The sequence below is a fragment of the Oenanthe melanoleuca genome, chromosome 2 (genome assembly GCF_029582105.1).
Source record: "Oenanthe melanoleuca isolate GR-GAL-2019-014 chromosome 2, OMel1.0, whole genome shotgun sequence".
Lineage (NCBI taxonomy): Eukaryota > Metazoa > Chordata > Aves > Passeriformes > Muscicapidae > Oenanthe > Oenanthe melanoleuca.
This window is the reverse complement of record NC_079335.1, coordinates 46903635-46922558: the sequence shown is the minus strand read 5'-3', so window position 1 is coordinate 46922558 and position 18924 is coordinate 46903635. Positions and strand designations below refer to the sequence as shown.

General features: G+C 39.0%; 1 protein-coding gene across 9 annotated transcripts in view; it reads left to right on the top strand.

Moving 5' to 3' along the window:
* Positions 1 to 18924, top strand: part of GREB1L (GREB1 like retinoic acid receptor coactivator) — a 128656-nt gene that overhangs the window by 80453 nt on the left and 29279 nt on the right. For 4 of the 9 annotated variants that reach the window (XM_056483771.1, XM_056483772.1, XM_056483774.1 and 1 more), the window contains 9 exons: positions 258 to 434; positions 2331 to 2468; positions 5650 to 5787; positions 7659 to 7796; positions 8122 to 8241; positions 9963 to 10100; positions 11830 to 12015; positions 17335 to 17661; positions 18517 to 18645. In XM_056483771.1, the coding sequence (XP_056339746.1) occupies positions 258 to 434; positions 2331 to 2468; positions 5650 to 5787; positions 7659 to 7796; positions 8122 to 8241; positions 9963 to 10100; positions 11830 to 12015; positions 17335 to 17661; positions 18517 to 18645 (1491 nt within the window). The remainder of the gene's footprint in view (positions 1 to 257; positions 435 to 2330; positions 2469 to 5649; positions 5788 to 7658; positions 7797 to 8121; positions 8242 to 9962; positions 10101 to 11829; positions 12016 to 17334; positions 17662 to 18516; positions 18646 to 18924) is intronic. The other 5 variants (XM_056483776.1, XM_056483775.1, XM_056483773.1 and 2 more) reach the window with 2 other exon arrangements.

Here is an 18924-nt window from a genome sequence, read left to right as displayed (position 1 = left end):
CTTGGAAAATATTTTGTATAAGAAGCCTCAGGGAAAATTCATTTGATGTTCATTTTGGTCGTATGAAATTGCTCTGATGGATTAGCCACTGTTTTGAGAGAGATGACTGCAGTCTGGGACCCATGGATATTTAATATGGAAAAAATGGCCTCCAGTCCCTTGGAACTGGATGTTCAGGTAGGTTTAGATGGCCTTATTCCTAGCAGATAATACAAGACACTTAATCTGCTTGTGTATCTTCTGCTTTGTTCTTCCAGGATTTTCTGGGAATTGTATAGGCTGTGGAGAAAGAGGATTTCGATACTTCACAGAGTTTTCCAATCATATCAACCTGAAATTAACCACTCAGCCAAAGAAGCAGAAGCACTTAAAGTACTACCTAGTAAGAAGCTCCCAAGGTGTGCTGTCAAAGGGACCCCTTATTTGCTGGAAAGGTAATAAAGGTGTCCATTCAATTCAGGGTGTTTTATGCTGTTAGGGGTGATGTTGAATGAAAATTGCAAGTTGCTGTTGAAAATGTATGCATTCAAAGGCAACTGCTTGAAGCAAAAATTCTCACTGATTTCACTGAAGTTTGAATTTTGCCAAAGAGGTTTAAGTCTTAATAATAACTATGTGATTGTAAACACTCTTCTTTCATCTCGCCATACTTTTGGTGGCAGCCCTAGATCTACCCACCTTAGAGTGTGCAGTCATCTTGGTAGAAGAAAAGAGGTTACTCAGTCTGATGATTCCTTTATGTGCCTGAAGCAAGGTGACTCACAGCCAGGGCTGCAGCATTGGTTTTCCACTGATATTCATCTTTGCAGGTGCAATCCAATCTGTCTCATGCCTGAGGATAGCTAACATGCCATAAGATTAAGAAAGCTCAGGTCATGGATCTCAGGGAAAGCAAAGACTTGGATACTCCTGCCATTTGCAAAGTTTCACACTTGGTCTTACCCTCTACCAGAGCAGCCTGTGTGATATTATATGCTACAAGAGGGTACATTTGTGACCCCAAGGCAAGGTAGCTATGGGGTCTCTTATTGGAGGATGCTGGATTTTGGAGCTAGAACCATGCAAAGACTCCAGGAAAGACTGGTTTACCTGCTTACCAAGTTGGTTTATGTGCAGACTTGCTGACCTTTTCATCTGTGGTCTCACTCAGTGAGGACAGAGTTCGATCTGGTCCCTGTTGTTCTAAAAAGTTGATGAGAGGAGAGGGGAAGCTCTGCAGGAGGACTGACAGACATCTGAAGAGTCACATCCTGATGTGAATAGCAGCATGACACCAGAAAGAGATGGTTATCACTGAGCTGTATGAGTGATTCTAGTTTGTATCAGTTAGTGGGTCAAAAGGATCCTGGCTTCAGCTGCTTTGCTCCGTTACAAGGATAATTAACTGCTGCTTTAGAGTGCGTGTGGTTTTTCAACAGCATTTTTCAGAAAAATGGCACTAATGCTTAATTTGATAGTCAAATCCCAAATACAGACAAAGGAAACCTTATTTTACTTTTGAAATCTTTTTTCTCCCTGATGCTCATGCCATTGGAGTTGGTGTGTGTCCTGGTAGATGTAGTCAGGAGTAATGAACATGTGGAAGAAGCAGCTACTGGTTTCACTTTTGGTTATATGCTAATTGCAAGTGTTCTGAGCACCCATGAAAGTTTAGAAAATCAACCAAGAGTCAACCTCATGGGCATTACTTTGATAGGTTCTACCCCCCGTATTGCTACCATCCATCTGGTAACCTCTCACTCTTCACTTACATTATAGGTCTGATTAGAAGAAGAGTGCTTTTAAGCAATTAAACCCTTCTCTTAAAACAAATCCTGATTAGATCTCAGTTTTAAAAATGGATTAATATGTGATTTTCAAGGTGACTTTCTCCTCCCTCAACTCAATTTTCATCCAGACAGGACACTAACAACACTGAGATCTCCCTGAAGGTTTGTGGAGGCAAATTAAAAATCTGGGTTTCAGCACAATTTCTCCTTTTAAAAGGCAACATATGACAGTTTGTATACAGGTTGTGCCACAGAAGTCGCTGAGTGTTTTCTGGGACATGTCCAATACCTTCAGATCTCTTGGAAGCTGTGATCTGAGAGCTCTTGCCATTTTGCAGCATCTGGTGTGTATTTGCCTGGCCCCCTGAGTGGCCCCCAGGGAGGTTTTGTTAATGAGAGGACAAAGCTGCCTGAACTGCGAGTCCGTATTTTCGCTGAATGCTGCCATTTGCCGCTGTTTGTTGTACGTGCTGTGTGTATGCTCCTAACGTTTTGTCACCTTTGTCACGCCGTGTTGCTGAACCTTGCTGCTGAAGGAGGCCTTGTTAATATGTACTGTAGCTGCTTCGTTTGCAGAATGTAGAAGCAGGCAATCATCTGCTGCTAGCCTCTCTGCTAAACCAAATCCTTCGGTGTCACCGTCCACGACCCCAGAGGGTGGATCAGCTAATGGATACAAGTCAGGGTTCACTCAGACAGGTAGGAGCTGAAAGTGCTGTAAAGATAACCATTGGGGGTGGTAAGTTACCTCAGACACTGGTGGGTCAGGGATGCTGTAAACAACTGGGTATTTACCTTGAGCCGTGGATAGATTACACTGGAGAGGACGCCTTTCAAAATTTGCTTTGGCAAAGATTAAGACCCAGGTGAGGCTGAAGGTTAGTCTCAAAACAACAGTTGATGTAAAAGCATTGAAGGATCTTCTGATTAATTTATTTGATTCTGTGCCTCCCTGTCTTTGTTTCATTAATCTTTTTGTTCATCTCAAAAAACTTCAATTACACATTTGTAGGGAAGTACCTACTTAGTATGTAAACTAGGCCATTTGTCTGGAAAAGGAAAATAAACTCCTTTTAGGGAGAGGGGGGGCAGACTTTATTTTATTTTTATTTTATTTATTACTTGCTTATTTCCTTATTTATTTAAATTTTATTGCACACAGAGGTGTACTTAGGATTGCAAGTTCCCCATATGCATACAGTGGGTTTGTGTTACATGAGCTAACAGGTCACTCACAACTATTCTAGAGAGCTTTTAATGATATCCTTAAATAAGGGGAAAATACAAAAATCATATAGACATTGACTGACAAAGAAGCAGCATCTTAATATCATGTATCTATTTATTTATTGCAAGTAGACAAAGTGCTCTTGTTTGAGCTTTCTTCCTCATTGCTTTATTGCAGCTTCATCTATGCTGTTATATGTTTTTGTGTCTGTTTGTGCTACGTCTTGAAAAATTAAAAACAAGAGAAAATGGCCTGTTAATTGTTGTTATTAATTGATATGAATGTCCAAAACCATATTTCTTTAAAGGAGTATGAAATGCAGACATAAAGCAAGATGGCTAAAATACTTTTTGCACCTAGAAAGTTTGTTAAAAGGAGTAACAAACAATAGCTTAAACAGGGGCATTCATGTGAAACTATAATCACTGATTAGTATTTGCAGAGGCACTTCCCTCAGGTGGTTGCCTCTCTCTGTTGAGGAAGCTAAATGCTTTAGGCTTTGGGTAAATTTAAATGGCTGTGTGGTTTAAACACATCTGCATTTCATTGCATGATCCCTTGGCTTCCAGATCCAGGCATGAGAACTGTGCAGATGCATGAGAACCTGTTTATTTGGAAGCAACAAGAATTCTAATATTTACACAGTTTTGTCTTCTGTTGTACCTGCCAAGTTAATAGATACACCTTTTATATATGGCTTTCTCCTTATCACTCCCTGCCATTTTCAGTCTGCCTGGTGTTTCTGTGTGTCACTGTTTGTACTCCTAGGTCATGCTCATCAAAACCTTTTCATCTCCTTCTGCTGTTATCTTCTAGTGAAGATAATGCCACATACATACACATGAATCCCCTGTGACTGGGAGAAGGGTGGAGAGCACCTTTTATTCAGTGGCATAAATTCTGACTTGTCACCTGTGACTGGAGGGCTTTTCTGGCTTTTTCTCTTCTAGATTCTGCATAGCTTCTTTCTACTGGAGTTTGCTTCTTGGTTGTTTTAAAACAGGACTGCTTCTTAGCAGGTTGTTTTCTGAAATGGTTTTCAGTTCATCACCAACTCATACCTCTTTTTTTCTTTAAAAGTTTTGAGATATTTCTGGTGACCAGTTCAGTCTCTGAGTTCTGTAAGATACATGTAGCAAGTTATGGGCATACAATATCAAAAACATGGTTTTGGGACAGACACTCGAGAGGGGAAAATTAAATTCATTGTTAAACAACAAGGCTTTACAAGAGAGATGAAGAATTGTAATTATTGGTATTTTAATAACTCTAAGTCTTGCTTAGGTAACAGAGTAGTGTTAAACAGATACCAGCCACATCCATATTCACAGTTAAAATTTCAAGAAAATGTATTATGACTAGAGATGGGGAAAAAAAAAATCCCCAAAGCTTCTGGACAGTTTACTATGAAGAAACTTTAACACTACATGTTTGCTATATCATATTTAATGGCAGACCAGCATCTCCCTCCAAGGGCCCTGACCTGGTGGTCTGTTTTGTTAGCCATTCAGCATATTTCCTGTGAACATGGACAAGATTTTCTGATGGGGCAGCAGCAGCAGAGGCTTCTGTGTTTGTTCTTCAGTCAGTTACTCTGTCTGGCAAAGCAGAGCTTCCTCCCACCCTCCTTCACCAAATGGTGTGTGGCCTGAGGGTGAATGTGTTTGACAGATCAAGTTGGTGCTCGTCTTCTGTTTTCTTTAGCTGGCTGTTTTACTAGGACATCTGTAGGTGAACTTAGCCTCCTTTGCCTGCTGGTTGCAAACTACTTTCTGTATTGATGCTGAGTTAATATTCTTTCACTCTGGTTATAAGAATTTGGATTTGCCAGTGTATCAGCATCTGAATTCCAATTTTTTTCTTGAAATAAATTGCAGCTATGAAATGCCTGATGTTAAAGAGGCTTACATGCTGAGAGGTTTGGGATCAGTTTTATACTGGGCAAATATTAAAATTTGTTTGCTCTTCAGTTTATCCTTCTACAAAATAAGATTTATAAGTTTTAGCCTTGGTAAAGTGCTCTATGAAGTTTGTTAATCCATGCAAAGAGTTTGGGCTCAAATATCCTTAATTTTTTACTCAGATTTATAAATGAGCAAACATTTTTTATAGTTTTATAGACAGTAGTTCTGTAAGAAGGTTATGTTTTTGGGGTTGTTTTTTTCTGTCCTTAGTCAAGCTTAGCTGTGTCTGACAGAGATTCAGTAGCTTGTTATTGAAAATCTCAGGTGATGGAGATTCCACAGTCTCTCTAGGCAACTTGTTCCAGTGCTTATTCCCTATGCTTGCTGGCTGCAAGTTCCAAAAGCTCTTTGCCTGAGCTTCCTCATATGAACATGAGAAAACTGCATTTACTTGCCTTATCCCATGAGATAGGCCTTTTTACAGTTAAAATATTTTTTGAGTGTGTATGAGTGCAAAATATCGTGGAAGAGATCAATCATGGGTTCAGTAGATATAAGACTCTATAGAAATGCCCAGTTAAATGTTTGCTAAAACTCCTGAAAGATACATGGTAATTTCTCAGGAATGTAAAAAAATTGTTTGCAATTTATGCAGAGATGAGTTTTGATATGTGTGTATATAATAAAAATTATATATATATGTGTATATATGTATTTTAATGATTAATTAAACAACTTCTATTCTCAGATTCTTCAGTGTTCAGTCCAGCAAAATCATCTTCTGCTGCTGTGAACTTAAGTGGAACACAAGACCCATCCCGGAGCAAGAACATTGTGAAACCTCTGGCCCTGTCAGTACAGCTCGTGGGAAAGGCATTTGCTGCAGGTATGGCTTTGCTTTCCAAAGCACCTGAGAGCCAAGGGAATCATCAGCTTAGCCAAGAAAAGAGAGTGTGATTTTTTTTGTGGAGAAGGGGAAAGAAAACATTCACTAGCATTCTCCAGAACTCTCATATTCTTGCAGCCCTCGGCACAGAAATTTTTGCAGTTAGTACTGTCCCCAAGCTTGAGCCACACCTTGGCTTTCAAATTTAACATCCTGGTAGAAGTGCAATGATATCTCTCTCTGCACTTCCTAGGGTATGTAAAAGAGCATAAATGTCACCTCCTGATATCACACTGATTCCTGCCTCATTAAGTGAGGGCTGTGTGCAGTTCTGCATTTCTAACTACTATAGTTCCTCAACATACGTTTAGTGGAATTTTGTCTCATTTTAATATCTCTGCTGTTTTAATTGCTAATTTCTGTATTGTGTGTTTAATAAATTATAACCCTCAACTGTGACATCTAAGTCCCTCACTGACACTGTTGGGGTAATCTGGTTGCTTTTTACTTTAGCTGGTTAGTCTTTAAGCAGTAAAAAAGAAATCATCAAACTTATTGCAGGACAGTATGCTTGAATAAGAAAATATATCCATTTATTTGGTTTATATATGCACATGAGCATTACACTTTATACATGATGTACTACATCTGATATTTAATACAATATATACTATTATAGTTTATAATATAATTATGTTGAATCTAATAAATCATTAACAATTATTTGTGTTACTTTTCCCCCTCCATACTTGAGTGATTTTATTTTGCACTGAATTTTTTTCCCAGCTTTCCAACCACTTCTGTAACTGACCCGTATCCACCATATCTGTCCATACAAAACTGTTGATTCAGAGTACAAATGGGAAGCTTACAATGGGCAAGTGAGGTCATTAATGTTTTGTGGTTGGCAGCTGGAGAGTCTTGTGCCAGAATTTATTTGGATGTCTGCAGCTGGGGCATTGCATTGTTTTAAGCCACATACCCACATCTCTAACACTTCCAGTTGTAGCTGCTGCACCATCTCCTGGTGTTGGTCCTGGAATATGTTCCTAGGAGCTAAATCCTTGTGGAGCTGGCTGATACCAGCAAGGAACTGTAGTTTCCATGTTGGCAGTTTATGCCATTTTTTATTCTTCTGCAAAAACTCTGTTCTGAAAAAGAATGAGAACGAGCTCAGATGAGTGATGGTAACTTCTGGTGATCATCCATTGTTGTAGTTTAATCCTGTGGCCTGGATATAGCAGGTCCTGCCAGAGTATCAGGCTTGCTGGGACTGAAGGATCACATTAGGCAGAGGTAACAAAATGAAGCGTGATTTGCCTCAATAATTCTTAGACCATGTACACTTTGCAGCAAACTGCTCTGTCTTCCCCTGCCCAGTGTCCTTTGCTAGGGCTTTGGATGAGAGCCCTATAATGAATTATTGTGCAAATATATATTGTGCATAATATAGCATAAGGATGACTGGGGGAAAATTTTGTAGATGCACACAAGTGGCTTAGAAATCTTTACAAATGGAATTCGCAATGTATATTTAAAAAAAAATAAATTGCTGTGTAAAAAAATACGTCACAAACTTCCCAATAATTTTGTGTTTGTGTAATTCTTTATTGTATTTTGGTGGGGCTTTCTTTGGATTCTTTCTTCCACTTATCCCTCCCCACCTTGAGATGTGGACACTCCTTTTCAAGGCTTGGATTTGCAGTCTGAATGTTTCTCTGCCGAGTGCATTTCACGCTTTCCCTGGAGTATGTTTTTTTTCAGTCACACATCTTGCCCTGTTCTTTTCCATCTGTGTGTGGCTGCATTATTTTATTTGTTTGTTTTCAAGATTGTCTCAAGCCACACACTCTGTATTTTATTAAACTCAGCTCCCCTTGCCCTGCGTGCCACGGATGTTGCTAATGGAAACGCTAATGGAGGAAGAAGTAATGCACTGAGTACTACAGTCCCTCGGCCAATGCCTCACTCGACATCTCCAAGTCCTGGCTGTGCTGCTGGAGACCAAGGTAAAGAAAACCCCCCTGATTCTTTATTCTAAGCTGCATTGAATGTTGAGCTTGAAATGTGTGATTTTGTTCTTTTCTGATTGTAGCTGTTCGTACCATTCATTCTTTACAGATCCACTTGCTTTTTGGCATGACCATTAATGATAATGCTGGACTATTTAGCATGCATAACAATATTTTTCCCATCATAATCTGGTTTTAAGAAAATCTAGGTGTGAGCCTCTGGTGCTCTGCGATGTGATACCCGCTCAACACCAGTGTCAAATGGAGTGTGAGCTGGAATTTGGTCATTTGGGTTTAGAATTAGTTTTTGCTTTCCTTCCAGCATCTATGTCCAGTTCTGGACCACCAAAGAAGCGCCACCGAGGATGGTCTCCTGGGTCTCCAGTCCCACCTCCTGCTTTGGCAGTTCCTGTTCCTACCATCCGGCCTTCGACAAGAACAGGTAAAACTTGAGTGACAGCGAGATTTCATTTGTTAAAATGTGAACTGAGCCAGCCCAGCAGCCCTGTGCTGCCCCTCTCATGTGCTGCACAGCAAATGTAACTGATCTTGTCCAGGTATTTAAGCACACCATGGAGAGTTTTTTAGGTGCCTCCAAAAAAACACATACGATTGCTTGGTCCTGGTTGTTTTAACCTAAGATGCCGCACAGGGAAAGTAAAACTGTTGGCGGAGAGAGAGCAAAGGAAGAGGCAAATAATATTATTAAAAATATAAAAGAAATCCATAGTCCCCCAACTGTAACTGAGTTGTTCTAAAATTGTGCAGGTGTATGGATATATGAATATATTTCAAGGATTTTTCGTTAGCCTTCACCTTGACTGTTGTGTCTCAGTCTGGTGTGGGATGCTACAGAAACTGTACACTCTGTTTCTGCATGGGAAAAACAGCTTTATGTAATTTTGGCCTGATAAAGGACACTGATATCCACTAGGTCATCTTCAGTTAAAAGCAGAAAGTGAGACCAAATGTTAGTTGTGCATGGAAAAGCTGTAGGAGTTTAGTACCATGACATGAAATAGAATTAATTATGAGTACTTATCAATATCCATATAGATACCTCTTTATTCATAACTGCTAATAAAACTGTTCTCTATTTGAGTCCTTTTCAGTTGGGAGATTGAGCATATCTTCTAAAGGGGAATAAAGGTTACCTATTCTTGTCTCTATAGAGTGAGAGAATAAGCATCCAAAGGATGAAAAAAGCCATTCATCAACATACGCAATGCATTTTAAACTCTGCTCTTGAGAACTTGGTCTTAAGATATTTTGGGATTATTTTCAGAAATATTCCTCATAGGGGGTAGGGTTACATGGTAGTGCAGGCCTGCATATCTGAACACCTCAATTTGCAGCTTTTGTTGGTTTCTGTCTTCAGAAACCTGCTGAAGAGACATCATATAAGGCAATCTCCCCTTTTTGTTGAGTTTGTCTCCACTAATCTGCTACTTCTGTTGTGTACTCCCATTTTCTGAGTCTTTAGTACACTCATAGTACTTTTTTCTGTTGGATTAACAGTTTTCCCTGGTAAAACATATCCATTCATCCATTCTGCCTTTGATGTTTTTTTATTGATGGCATGGTTTGAAAAAGTGGTTGCAAACCACCAAATAAAGCCTAAGAAACTTGTGAAGCAGGCCTTACTCTGAAACCTGATTGCAGATTACAAAATTATTTCACTTAGTTTCCTTTATCTATGAAAGCTGCTGTTGCTCTTCCCTGAGTAAAGCCTGATTTTTATCCTGGTAGCAACTATCTATGGGCAGCTTTGAGATTTTGGCCTGCTTTTATTCTTCTTATCTACATATATTCTAGGTCAGAAGTGGAAGCAGTTTCTTCCCTTGTATTGAGAGGCAGTGTTGGGGGATGGCCTTTTGGCTTATTACTTGGCTTTGTTTAAAGATGCATATTCAAACTTGTGTTTTGCTCTCTCATTCTCACCAACAATACAGTGGTCAGAAAAAGTTTTATTTTAGGGGTGGGGCTACAGGAGGATATAGGCTCTTCATTTAAATTACTTAAAACTATAGCAGGAAATGCAGAGACCTTTTGAATTTTATTACAGTCAGTGATTTGCAGTAATTTTTTTCTTATTTGTTCATAAGGCCAAATCACAGTATGAGCCTTTTAGTAATGGAAGCCTCTCTTTTCTTTATTTTATAGAGCCTCTTTTGTCAGTCCCAGTTCCTCAATCCATGTTAACTGGAGTTTTACAGCCTCAACCCATCCCAGCAGGGGAGACTGTAATAGTTCCTGAAAACCTGCTGAATAACTCGGGAGTCAGACCAGTGATTCTGATAGGTAAGTCTTGCACTGGGGAATCAAATGCTGCATTTTCTACTAATACATGCTCCCCAGGAGAAAGGAGGTTTTATTTATTTTTGTTGGTTCTGGCATTCAGTGCAGTACAAAGTTGGTTTGTCACAGATAGTTTCCCTTAGTTGCTCAATATTTTAAAATGAGAGTCAGGCGATTTCTGGAGAACCTGATTTGCAAACAGGTCACCACTAGGTCAAATCTATGCAGAACCACTGGCCAAATCTAAGTTTTATACAAATAAGAATTTTGTAAAATTCAAGAAGAGAAATATTTCCAAGTAATGAAAATAGCTTTCTGGTATAAACAACTTAATAAACTAAGCAGATATTTCCTGCAGCATTTATAGGTTAGATCTTGAAGCCCCAGAATTCTACATGAGAACCAGAAAATTGATTTGCACTGACTAAACAGAAATAAATCATACTAACTTTTTGTCATTTATAGTCCATAGTTCTTGTAAGAAATTGAGATAACAGATCAGGCTTCAGGCTTTTAAAATCCTTTAGCTGTATAAAGTACTTTGTTAACCCTTAGAAAAACATTGTTTTAGGAATATGACTTTTAATGTGAATATGCCTTTCAACCTGAGCTATTTGGGCATAGTATATAATAAAAAATGGCTCGGCTAGTGCTGCCAAAATTTTGATGAGTGATATTTTTTTTTTTCCCCCAGTTTAAATTTCTTTTAGGTCCAATGTAGTATAGATGGTCATATAAAATGTCTTCAGTGTCAACAGAACATGCCTATCAGTCTGTGGAATAATTTACCATTTCTGAAGGAATGAAGAAGTTCTCCAAGTGCTCAGTTGCACAGATAATTTTAATACACACAGTTCCTGGAGAATTAACAGGACCATCTACACCAGTAAATCTGTAAAGGATAGGGTTACACTTCTGGTTTGTTTGCTTAGCGTTGTTTTCCTGGAAGCCGATTATAAAGCTCTAGCATGGTGCTCTAATGGTTTTCAGAGAAACACTTCCTTATTAAAGATGAGGGTGGCTACAGCCATCAGCTTAAGTGCAAATTGAATGCAGCCCTTAGGCTCTTGGAGAGCTGCCATTAAGTCCTCAGTTAGGCTAAATGTTAGTGGCCCTGAGAAACAGTGTCCTATTAATAGTACAGAACCAGATGTACCCAAAAGGATGGATTTGGCGAAATCTCTGTGGAAATGCTTCTTTTGAAATGAAAAACATTCTGAAGGAAAAGAGGAGTTAGCCTGTGCTTATGTGCTTTACCTTGCAGAATGTTTTTCGTTTTAAAAGTGAAATCAATCACAGCAATACCACAGTAGCTGAATCAATGCTAATGTGACTTATTGCTGCTTTTATAATGTTAAGATCAATGTACTTTTGCTTTCATTGATTTTTCTTCTTTGTACACTATATTATGGAGAATCTCTATTTAGAGGTCAGGGTAAGACCCAAACACATAATATTCTCATCTGTATTTGGATAACAATAGTTATTATCCTGCTGGATAACATGCTAATGTTAGTTCTTGCAAATGTGTGTGATATCTTGTTGTAAAACACAGCAGAGGATCCCTGGCCTAGAATTTGTCTTTTAAGCTATTATAATGCCAAGAACAGTCATTGATGCAATATATTTTGCCAGACAGATTTAAGAAGTTTGGAAATGTATAATTGTGCAAGATCTAATCTAATGGCAAATTTTGTGAATTTCTGGGCGGATTTTGTTTCTTTTATCATAGGCTATGGCACTTTACCTTATTTCTATGGAAATGTTGGCGATATTGTTGTAAGTCCCTTGCTGGTGAACTGCTACAAGATTCCACAGCTGGAAAGCAAGGATCTGGATCTCTTGGGTTTGTCCAGCAGTCAGCTGCTAAGTGTGGAGAACATGATACTTTTAACTATTCAGTATCTTGTCCAGCTAGGTAAGCAATTTGTCATAAACGCTGGGTTTTATTTGAGACTGTCCTTTTTTTCTTCATACCCTCTTTATATCCCTTTTAGGGCCAGTTTTCTGGCTGCTTTTGTGGCTGGAAGAGGCAAGTGGCTCCATCTAGTGTGTGTGACTTTGCCACTTTGCTCCTGAAACGGAAGAAGTGGAGTGAATTTAAAGGCTGATGCTGCTTCTGCTCTCCATATGGGGATTGACCAGGTCACCTTTGTGAAATGGATTTGCAATGCAGATAACTCATTTGCTTAGGGTATCAAACCATCAGTTATCACAGCCCTTTCTAAGGACACTCGCTCTGTTTTATTCAGTTTTGTGACAAATGCTGGCAGATGTGTGATGGTTGTCATTGTTTTGGTGACAGCACTGTTTACATGAAAACCACATTTGTTATTCAGACTAAGGCAAGTGATTCTGTGAATATCTCATTCTTGTAAATGTTTTTGAAATGGACTTTTTGCAAGTTTGAGAGTAAACCAGCGAGCCACTTTTTTTTTTTTTTTTTCTCTTATTGCAGGTCCAGTCATTTTCCATACCTTAGAATAAAAAGAGAAGTGGTAACAGCAACTAATTTTTAGAAGTTAAAAATGTAAGATAATGTTGGGAAACTTCCATGGCAGTCTCAGCCTAACTTTAGTATTTGAAAAGATGCCAGTTATCATAGAGGATTATGGAGTTACTTTTGTGAAGAGCACAGTGCATCTGTCATACATAATGGTATGAAATATGCAGGTGTTCCAAAAGCAGCAGCACAACTGCTGATAACCTTACAGTTTGGGGAGCAAACATGCTCCATGCAGGTTTCACCCATGAGTGCTTACACTTTGCTGCAGTTCTGTAAGAGACAGGAAGGAAACCATTTTCCATGTTGTAATACTCTCTAAGTGACCTGTTAGCTTTGTTTATCATTCTCTGCCTCACTAGTCCATTGGATGCTGTGTTAGAATTCACAAAAAAACTTTTTTTTTTTTCAGGATGTTTTTCTGTTACCTTCTTTCAGTGGGCTTAAATTTGTTATTTGAGGTTTTCATCTTTATTGGGAAGTTTGGAGGGTGTGTGTGTGTTAAAACCAGCTGCTTCACACAATTCTGGAGTGATAGAGGCAGCTTGCAGAGTTGTAGCCAGCTGATAACAGCATTTCCAATTAAAAATAAATATTTGTTGAAACCTGTGAGTCAGTGAATCACGCTCGTGATCAAGTCTAACTTTAGATGGATGCAGCAAGTCTGTACTTGCTGCAAACTAGAGGAGGCTTCATGCAAAGCTTCTGTAGCAGAACTGTGTTTATTGAGCACTGTGACTTCAGCATAAAGCAGTTCTCTTATTGGCAGGTGTTTGGTTTGGCTTTTGTTCTTTGCTGTGCAAAGCTGAATGGTTTCCTCTTTGACCTTATGTGGAGATGTGTGCCAGTACTGTAAGATGAAAGAGCCTAATGAGGAGAAAAGTAAAAACATTCTGTAGAGGAGGGGATCAAAACATGTTGCTGGTTTGAATATTGCTGTAAACTTAAAACTGTTGGAATTGTGACAGCTGCACTCATCTGTAGCCTTTGTCCCATGTTGTTAAATCAAAGCAGATTAGAGATGGTTGGAGGGCAGCCAGATTCAAAAGTTTTTTACAAGAAGAGACAAATACACGTTTAAATTAACAATTTATTAGTGTAAGCCTTTTTTTTTTAATTGAGAAAGTAGAACTAAAATGTTTTTCTTTTCTCCAGAGTATATTGCAAAAGAGTAAGATAAAGGCAAAGATAAAAAAGCAGGCAAAAGCACAGAAGACAGTCTTGCCTAATTTTTTTCAGATCTCACTGTTTGTATAAAATATATTTGCAGATGACTGTGATCACAGATGATAAGAATATTATCTATGGAAGTACTCCTTTTTTGGGAAAGAAAAGGATATAGCTGAGAATTCCTATCGATTTTCTTGTAAAATTATGACAACAGTCATTTTAGGATGATGCTGTTGTGTTTTCAGAAATCAGCTGAGCAACTCATGATGGTATTACAAATCAAAGTTGAAAAAAAAATGCATTTCTGATGCTTTAAACCTTCTGTGAGGACTATACATAATTGAACCTGTGATTGTGAGCTGTAGCATTGCTATAAATAAATTTCACTGACTGTGGTAAAGGAATAAGTTAAAAAAGATAAAGAAGTGTGTTTGATTTTAGTGGTGGGTTTTTTTTAGTCTACCTCCTGGGTTTACTCAGATTTCACTTTTGTTATCTTTGGCAGCATTCATGGTGAAGTATTCTCAAGTTTTGTTTTTATACATCAGGATGCCCATATTTGCAGTATGGGTTACATTCCATCATCTGTAGTCATCAGCTTTTTACTCTTGCCATTTCTACAAACACCATCTCAGCCTATGCAGTGCTAAGGAGGTCTGTGTTCTGGTTGAAAAAGATTTCTGGAACCTTTGCAATACCACCTGTTTATAGTTCTGAAATCATTCTCCCTTCTCCCTTGTTCTGGTGCATTTGAATTATTTTTTACTATATATGTGGAATGCTATGACACCCAGAGGTGTTTTGTAGTTTTAATACCCAAATGCACACCCAGACTCAAGGCTTTCTCTTGAGTGGAAGGGACAGTCAGAAACTAAAAGCAAGAGCTTATTCCAGCAATTCTCCTGTCTTAGATGGTTGGAGAAGTAGTTTCTGTGGGATGCACCCTGAAGTTTGTGTACCCAGAAATGAGTGTCATCTGGAAATGGATGACATATGAATATGTTGACTTACACTGTATAGAATAATAGAATAGAATCATAGCAGCATTGAATCATTTAGGTTGAAAAAACCTTTAAGATCAGTGAGACCAATCATTAACCCAGCACTGCCAGGTTCACCACTAAACCAAGTCCCCAAATGCCACATCCACGTGTCTTTTGAATGCCTTCAGGGATGCTGAACACCACTTGCCTGGGCAGCATTTTCCAGTGCCTAACCACCCTTTCAGTGAAGAAATTTATCCTAATATCCAATCTAAACTTCCACTGGCACAACTTGAGGTCATTTCCATCTGTCCTGTCACTTGTTATCTGAACTGGACACAGGATTTGAGGTATGGCCTCACCAGTGCCCAGTACAGGGGGATGATCCTGCCCTGGTCCTGCTGGTCACATTATTCCAGGTGCAAGCCAGGCCTTCTTGGCCACCTGGACATATGGTGGTTTATGTTCAGCCAGCCATCAGCCAACACCCCCAGGTGCTTTTCCACCAGGCAGCTTCCCAGCCACTCTTCCCAAGCCTGTTGCACTGCTTGGGTTTTGTTGTGACCCAAGGGCACGACATGGCACTTTGTTTTGTTGAACCTCAAACCATTGTCCAAGCCCATTGATCCAGCTTGTCCAGTTCCCTCTGCAGAGCCTTCCTGCCCTCTGTCATCTGCAAACTGCCTGAGGGTGCTTTCATACTGAATATTTTCCTGCTGAATATTCTGAGTTGAAAGGGACCCATAAGGATCATCGAGTCCAGCTCTTAAGGGAATGGCCCGTGTTGAGTTTGAACCTACTGGCTTGGCATTATCAGCACTATGTTCTAACCCAGTGAGCCAATCTCACTCAGCCCCCTTGTCCATGTCATCAGTAGAGATATTAAACAGACTGGCCCAAAAACTGGGCCCTGGGGAGCACCACTTGTGATTGGACACACACTGGATGTAACTCAGATATAAATATTTTATGCTGTTGTTTATTTGGCAGTTTTCTTTTTGAAATCAGGATGATCATGCTCATTTCTGTAGAGAAGCTTCTATATATTTCCTTTTAGCATTGACTTTTTTTTTTTTTTTTTTTTAGGAAACTCTTCACAATCAAAATCAATATCTGTCATTTTGTCTTACATCTCATCTGTTATTAGTTCCATTATTTTTCTGGACAGTTGTGGAGAAAGAATGCCATATTCCTTACAACTAATCTTATAATAACTATTATTTTAATTCTGGATTCATGATGATGTATTTAGAGCCTGTCTCTTAAGTAGCCTTCCTCAATCAGCAAAAATTTGTTTTTATTTCTTTTAGTGGATAGAATCATTTTCAGGGTTTGATATGTTTCAGGTAAACTTTATTTCTGCAGAGGAACATTCTTCTCTACTGATTTATGTCTAGGTTTTGGGGTTTTTTAATTTTGAGGTCTTCAAGGACCTAGGAGATGTGATGCTTTCTTAGAAGGAAAAATAAAATACATTTCCAAAAGAGAACTCTAAAAGAGAGAATTATGCCCATGCTGTGTTAAATTGGACTCATCAGAGTTTCTCAGTTTGCATCAAAAATGAAAACAGCCTTGCACTTACAAGTTTATAGTTGTCTTACCATCCTATGGTAAATAGGTGGTGGCACTTCCCATATGTTAATTCTCAAAAAGGAAAATTTGACAACATGTGGCAGGTTTTACAGATTCTATGCTGTGGGTTATTTACCCACACCCTGTTTCTCACACAACCTTTCTGTTTCCTGGCCTAAAAAAAACATAAAACCAAACCCCATGTTTCACATATCTCTGATATTTAAGCACCCCCCTGTTTTGTCATAGAAAAGAAAACTGCTGAAGTGTGAAGCTGCCTCCTTTGGCACTGATATGAGATCTTGGCAATATAAGCTATGGTTACTTTATTTTACTCTGTGCTCATGAATGTTTTTAACTGTTCCTGAGTATCTCTGACAATGAGACAAAGCTAACTAATTGAAGTTCAGTCAGAGGACTGATGACAAGATAGGATGGCTTATATTTCTGTTTTCCTGTTGAAGTTGACAGTACAGTTGACAGAGACTGGGGAATGTAGATCTAAAGTTGCATATTCTTCTTTATGTTAGATGCTTGCAGATTTGCTAAATTAATTTAGTTTACCTAAGGAAGAGGTTAAACATGTTTATTTGCATCCATACTTAGTTGCTTAGTATGCATGATGAGAAAAGGCAAAGCACAGAGCACTTCACAGGCTTTGTCAGGCTGCATGGCTGTGATTAGGGTACAAGGATAAGCATTTTGGTTTTCTGCTGTAAAAACATATGGCTGCATGCTTAATCCTTCTCTTCCAGGCAAAAGGCACATTATTTCCCACTGCCTTGTTTGTCCCACCAGTTGCTGAAGCTAGGAGTGAGGTGGAATACTTCATTGTTTGGAGGAGAAAAAAAAAGGTGTTGGTAGAAGAGAAAGACTTCTAAAATAAAAACCAAGAATTAAAAAATGTGGTGAAGAAGCTTGTCAGATCAAGACAGACATGTAATTATTCCTGCTTCAATAACATTTTTATATGAGACACTGTTCTTCTGTTTGTTTGTTTTCACTGTAGGTCCTGACCAGATACCCCTGAGGGAAGAATTTGAGCAGATCATGTTGAAAGCTATGCAGGAGTTCACTCTGAGAGAGAGATCCTTGCAAATGAGTGCACAGTGTCTCTCTGTGTCACCAGGCCAGCTCCCTTGGCTTGCCAGGTTAATCGCTAGCGTGTCTCGGGATCTCGTGCACGTGGTTGTCACCCAGAATTCCCTGGCAGAGGGCATCTCGGAGACCTTGAGGTCTCTCAATGAAATGAAACATCAGCAAAAGCTACCAGATTATGTAGTTGCCATTTGTGCATCAAAGATTAGAGGAAATGAATTCTGTGTAGTGGTTCTAGGTGAGTATATTTGCAGACTGCTTCAAATGGCAATGCCAAATTAATTTTCCTGAGTTACTGATCTGGTTTTTAAATCCCTTTTGTTCTTTTTATTCTCCTTTGAATTGTTGCACTGCAATGTCACAGTTTACTGTATCTTCAGCAAGACTTGGAGTACTAAGGTCCATGAGGATATAGAAAAATATCTTTGTGCTAGTCATTACTACTTCTTGAGAGGCCTGAGACTTTATTGTTTGTGTGATTGCCTTAGAAAATATCTTGAAGTGAACCAGTGGCAGAAAAGTTGGTTTGTCTTTGTTTCATGTAACAAATGTGGTATTTTACATGGCAGAGTCCTCTGCAGACTGCTTAAAACAGAATGTGCTTTTCATCCTTTTTGTCCTTTTTATCCTTACTGTAATCCTTTTTATTCTGCACTGATAACTGGCTGTGCTGTTTGTGTGTGAATGAGTGTGTCTGGATGGAAATGAACTTTGACTAGTCATCTTTCCTATGTAGGCAGATAAATAAGTAATGCCAATTTTTTACTTTTTTTACATTTTCCCCCACACATTAGGGATAATTACTTTTTCCATATTTATCCAGAATCCTCCTTTTCATCTAAGGTACAAATACTTACCTTGAATATCATTTGTCATGCAAGTATGCAAAATGATGTGAAATAGCAAAGAACTGCTGAAATTAGTTATATCAATTAATTCTCCAGTGGACTTGTGCTCTCCCAGTCTACTAGTAAAGGCAGTGGAGATCCATGGTTGAAGATCAGAGTACCCCCAGACTTCTAGGATGAAAAGGCTGTGTTGACAGTAAACTGTGTAAAGGTTTGCTCTCACTCTTTTCCCCTCTCTTCTCCAGGTCAGTATCAATCTCGGGCACTTGCAGAGAGCATGCTTACCACAAGTGAATTTTTAAAAGAGATCAGTTATGAGCTCATCACAGGGAAAGTTAGTTTCCTGGCATCACATTTCAAAAATACATCTTTAGGTGAGTGATTCTAAGAAGTTCTAGCCAAGACAGTCTTGTCTTTAGGGTTTGTGTCTTCTGTTCAGCAGTTAAAATGCACGTGGGTACAGCCCTGCTCTGTCCATTGAGAGGCATTCTGTTCTTCTCTGCTCCTTTTCTGTAAAAGAGTGCTTGTCTTCCTCACCTGTGTGGAGGCAGCTCATAACCCTCTGGCAAAGCATTTTGAACACTGTCTCAGCTGTTGAATGTAATGGCAGGGCATGTAATGCACCCATAAGGACACAAGTGTTTTCTAGTTTG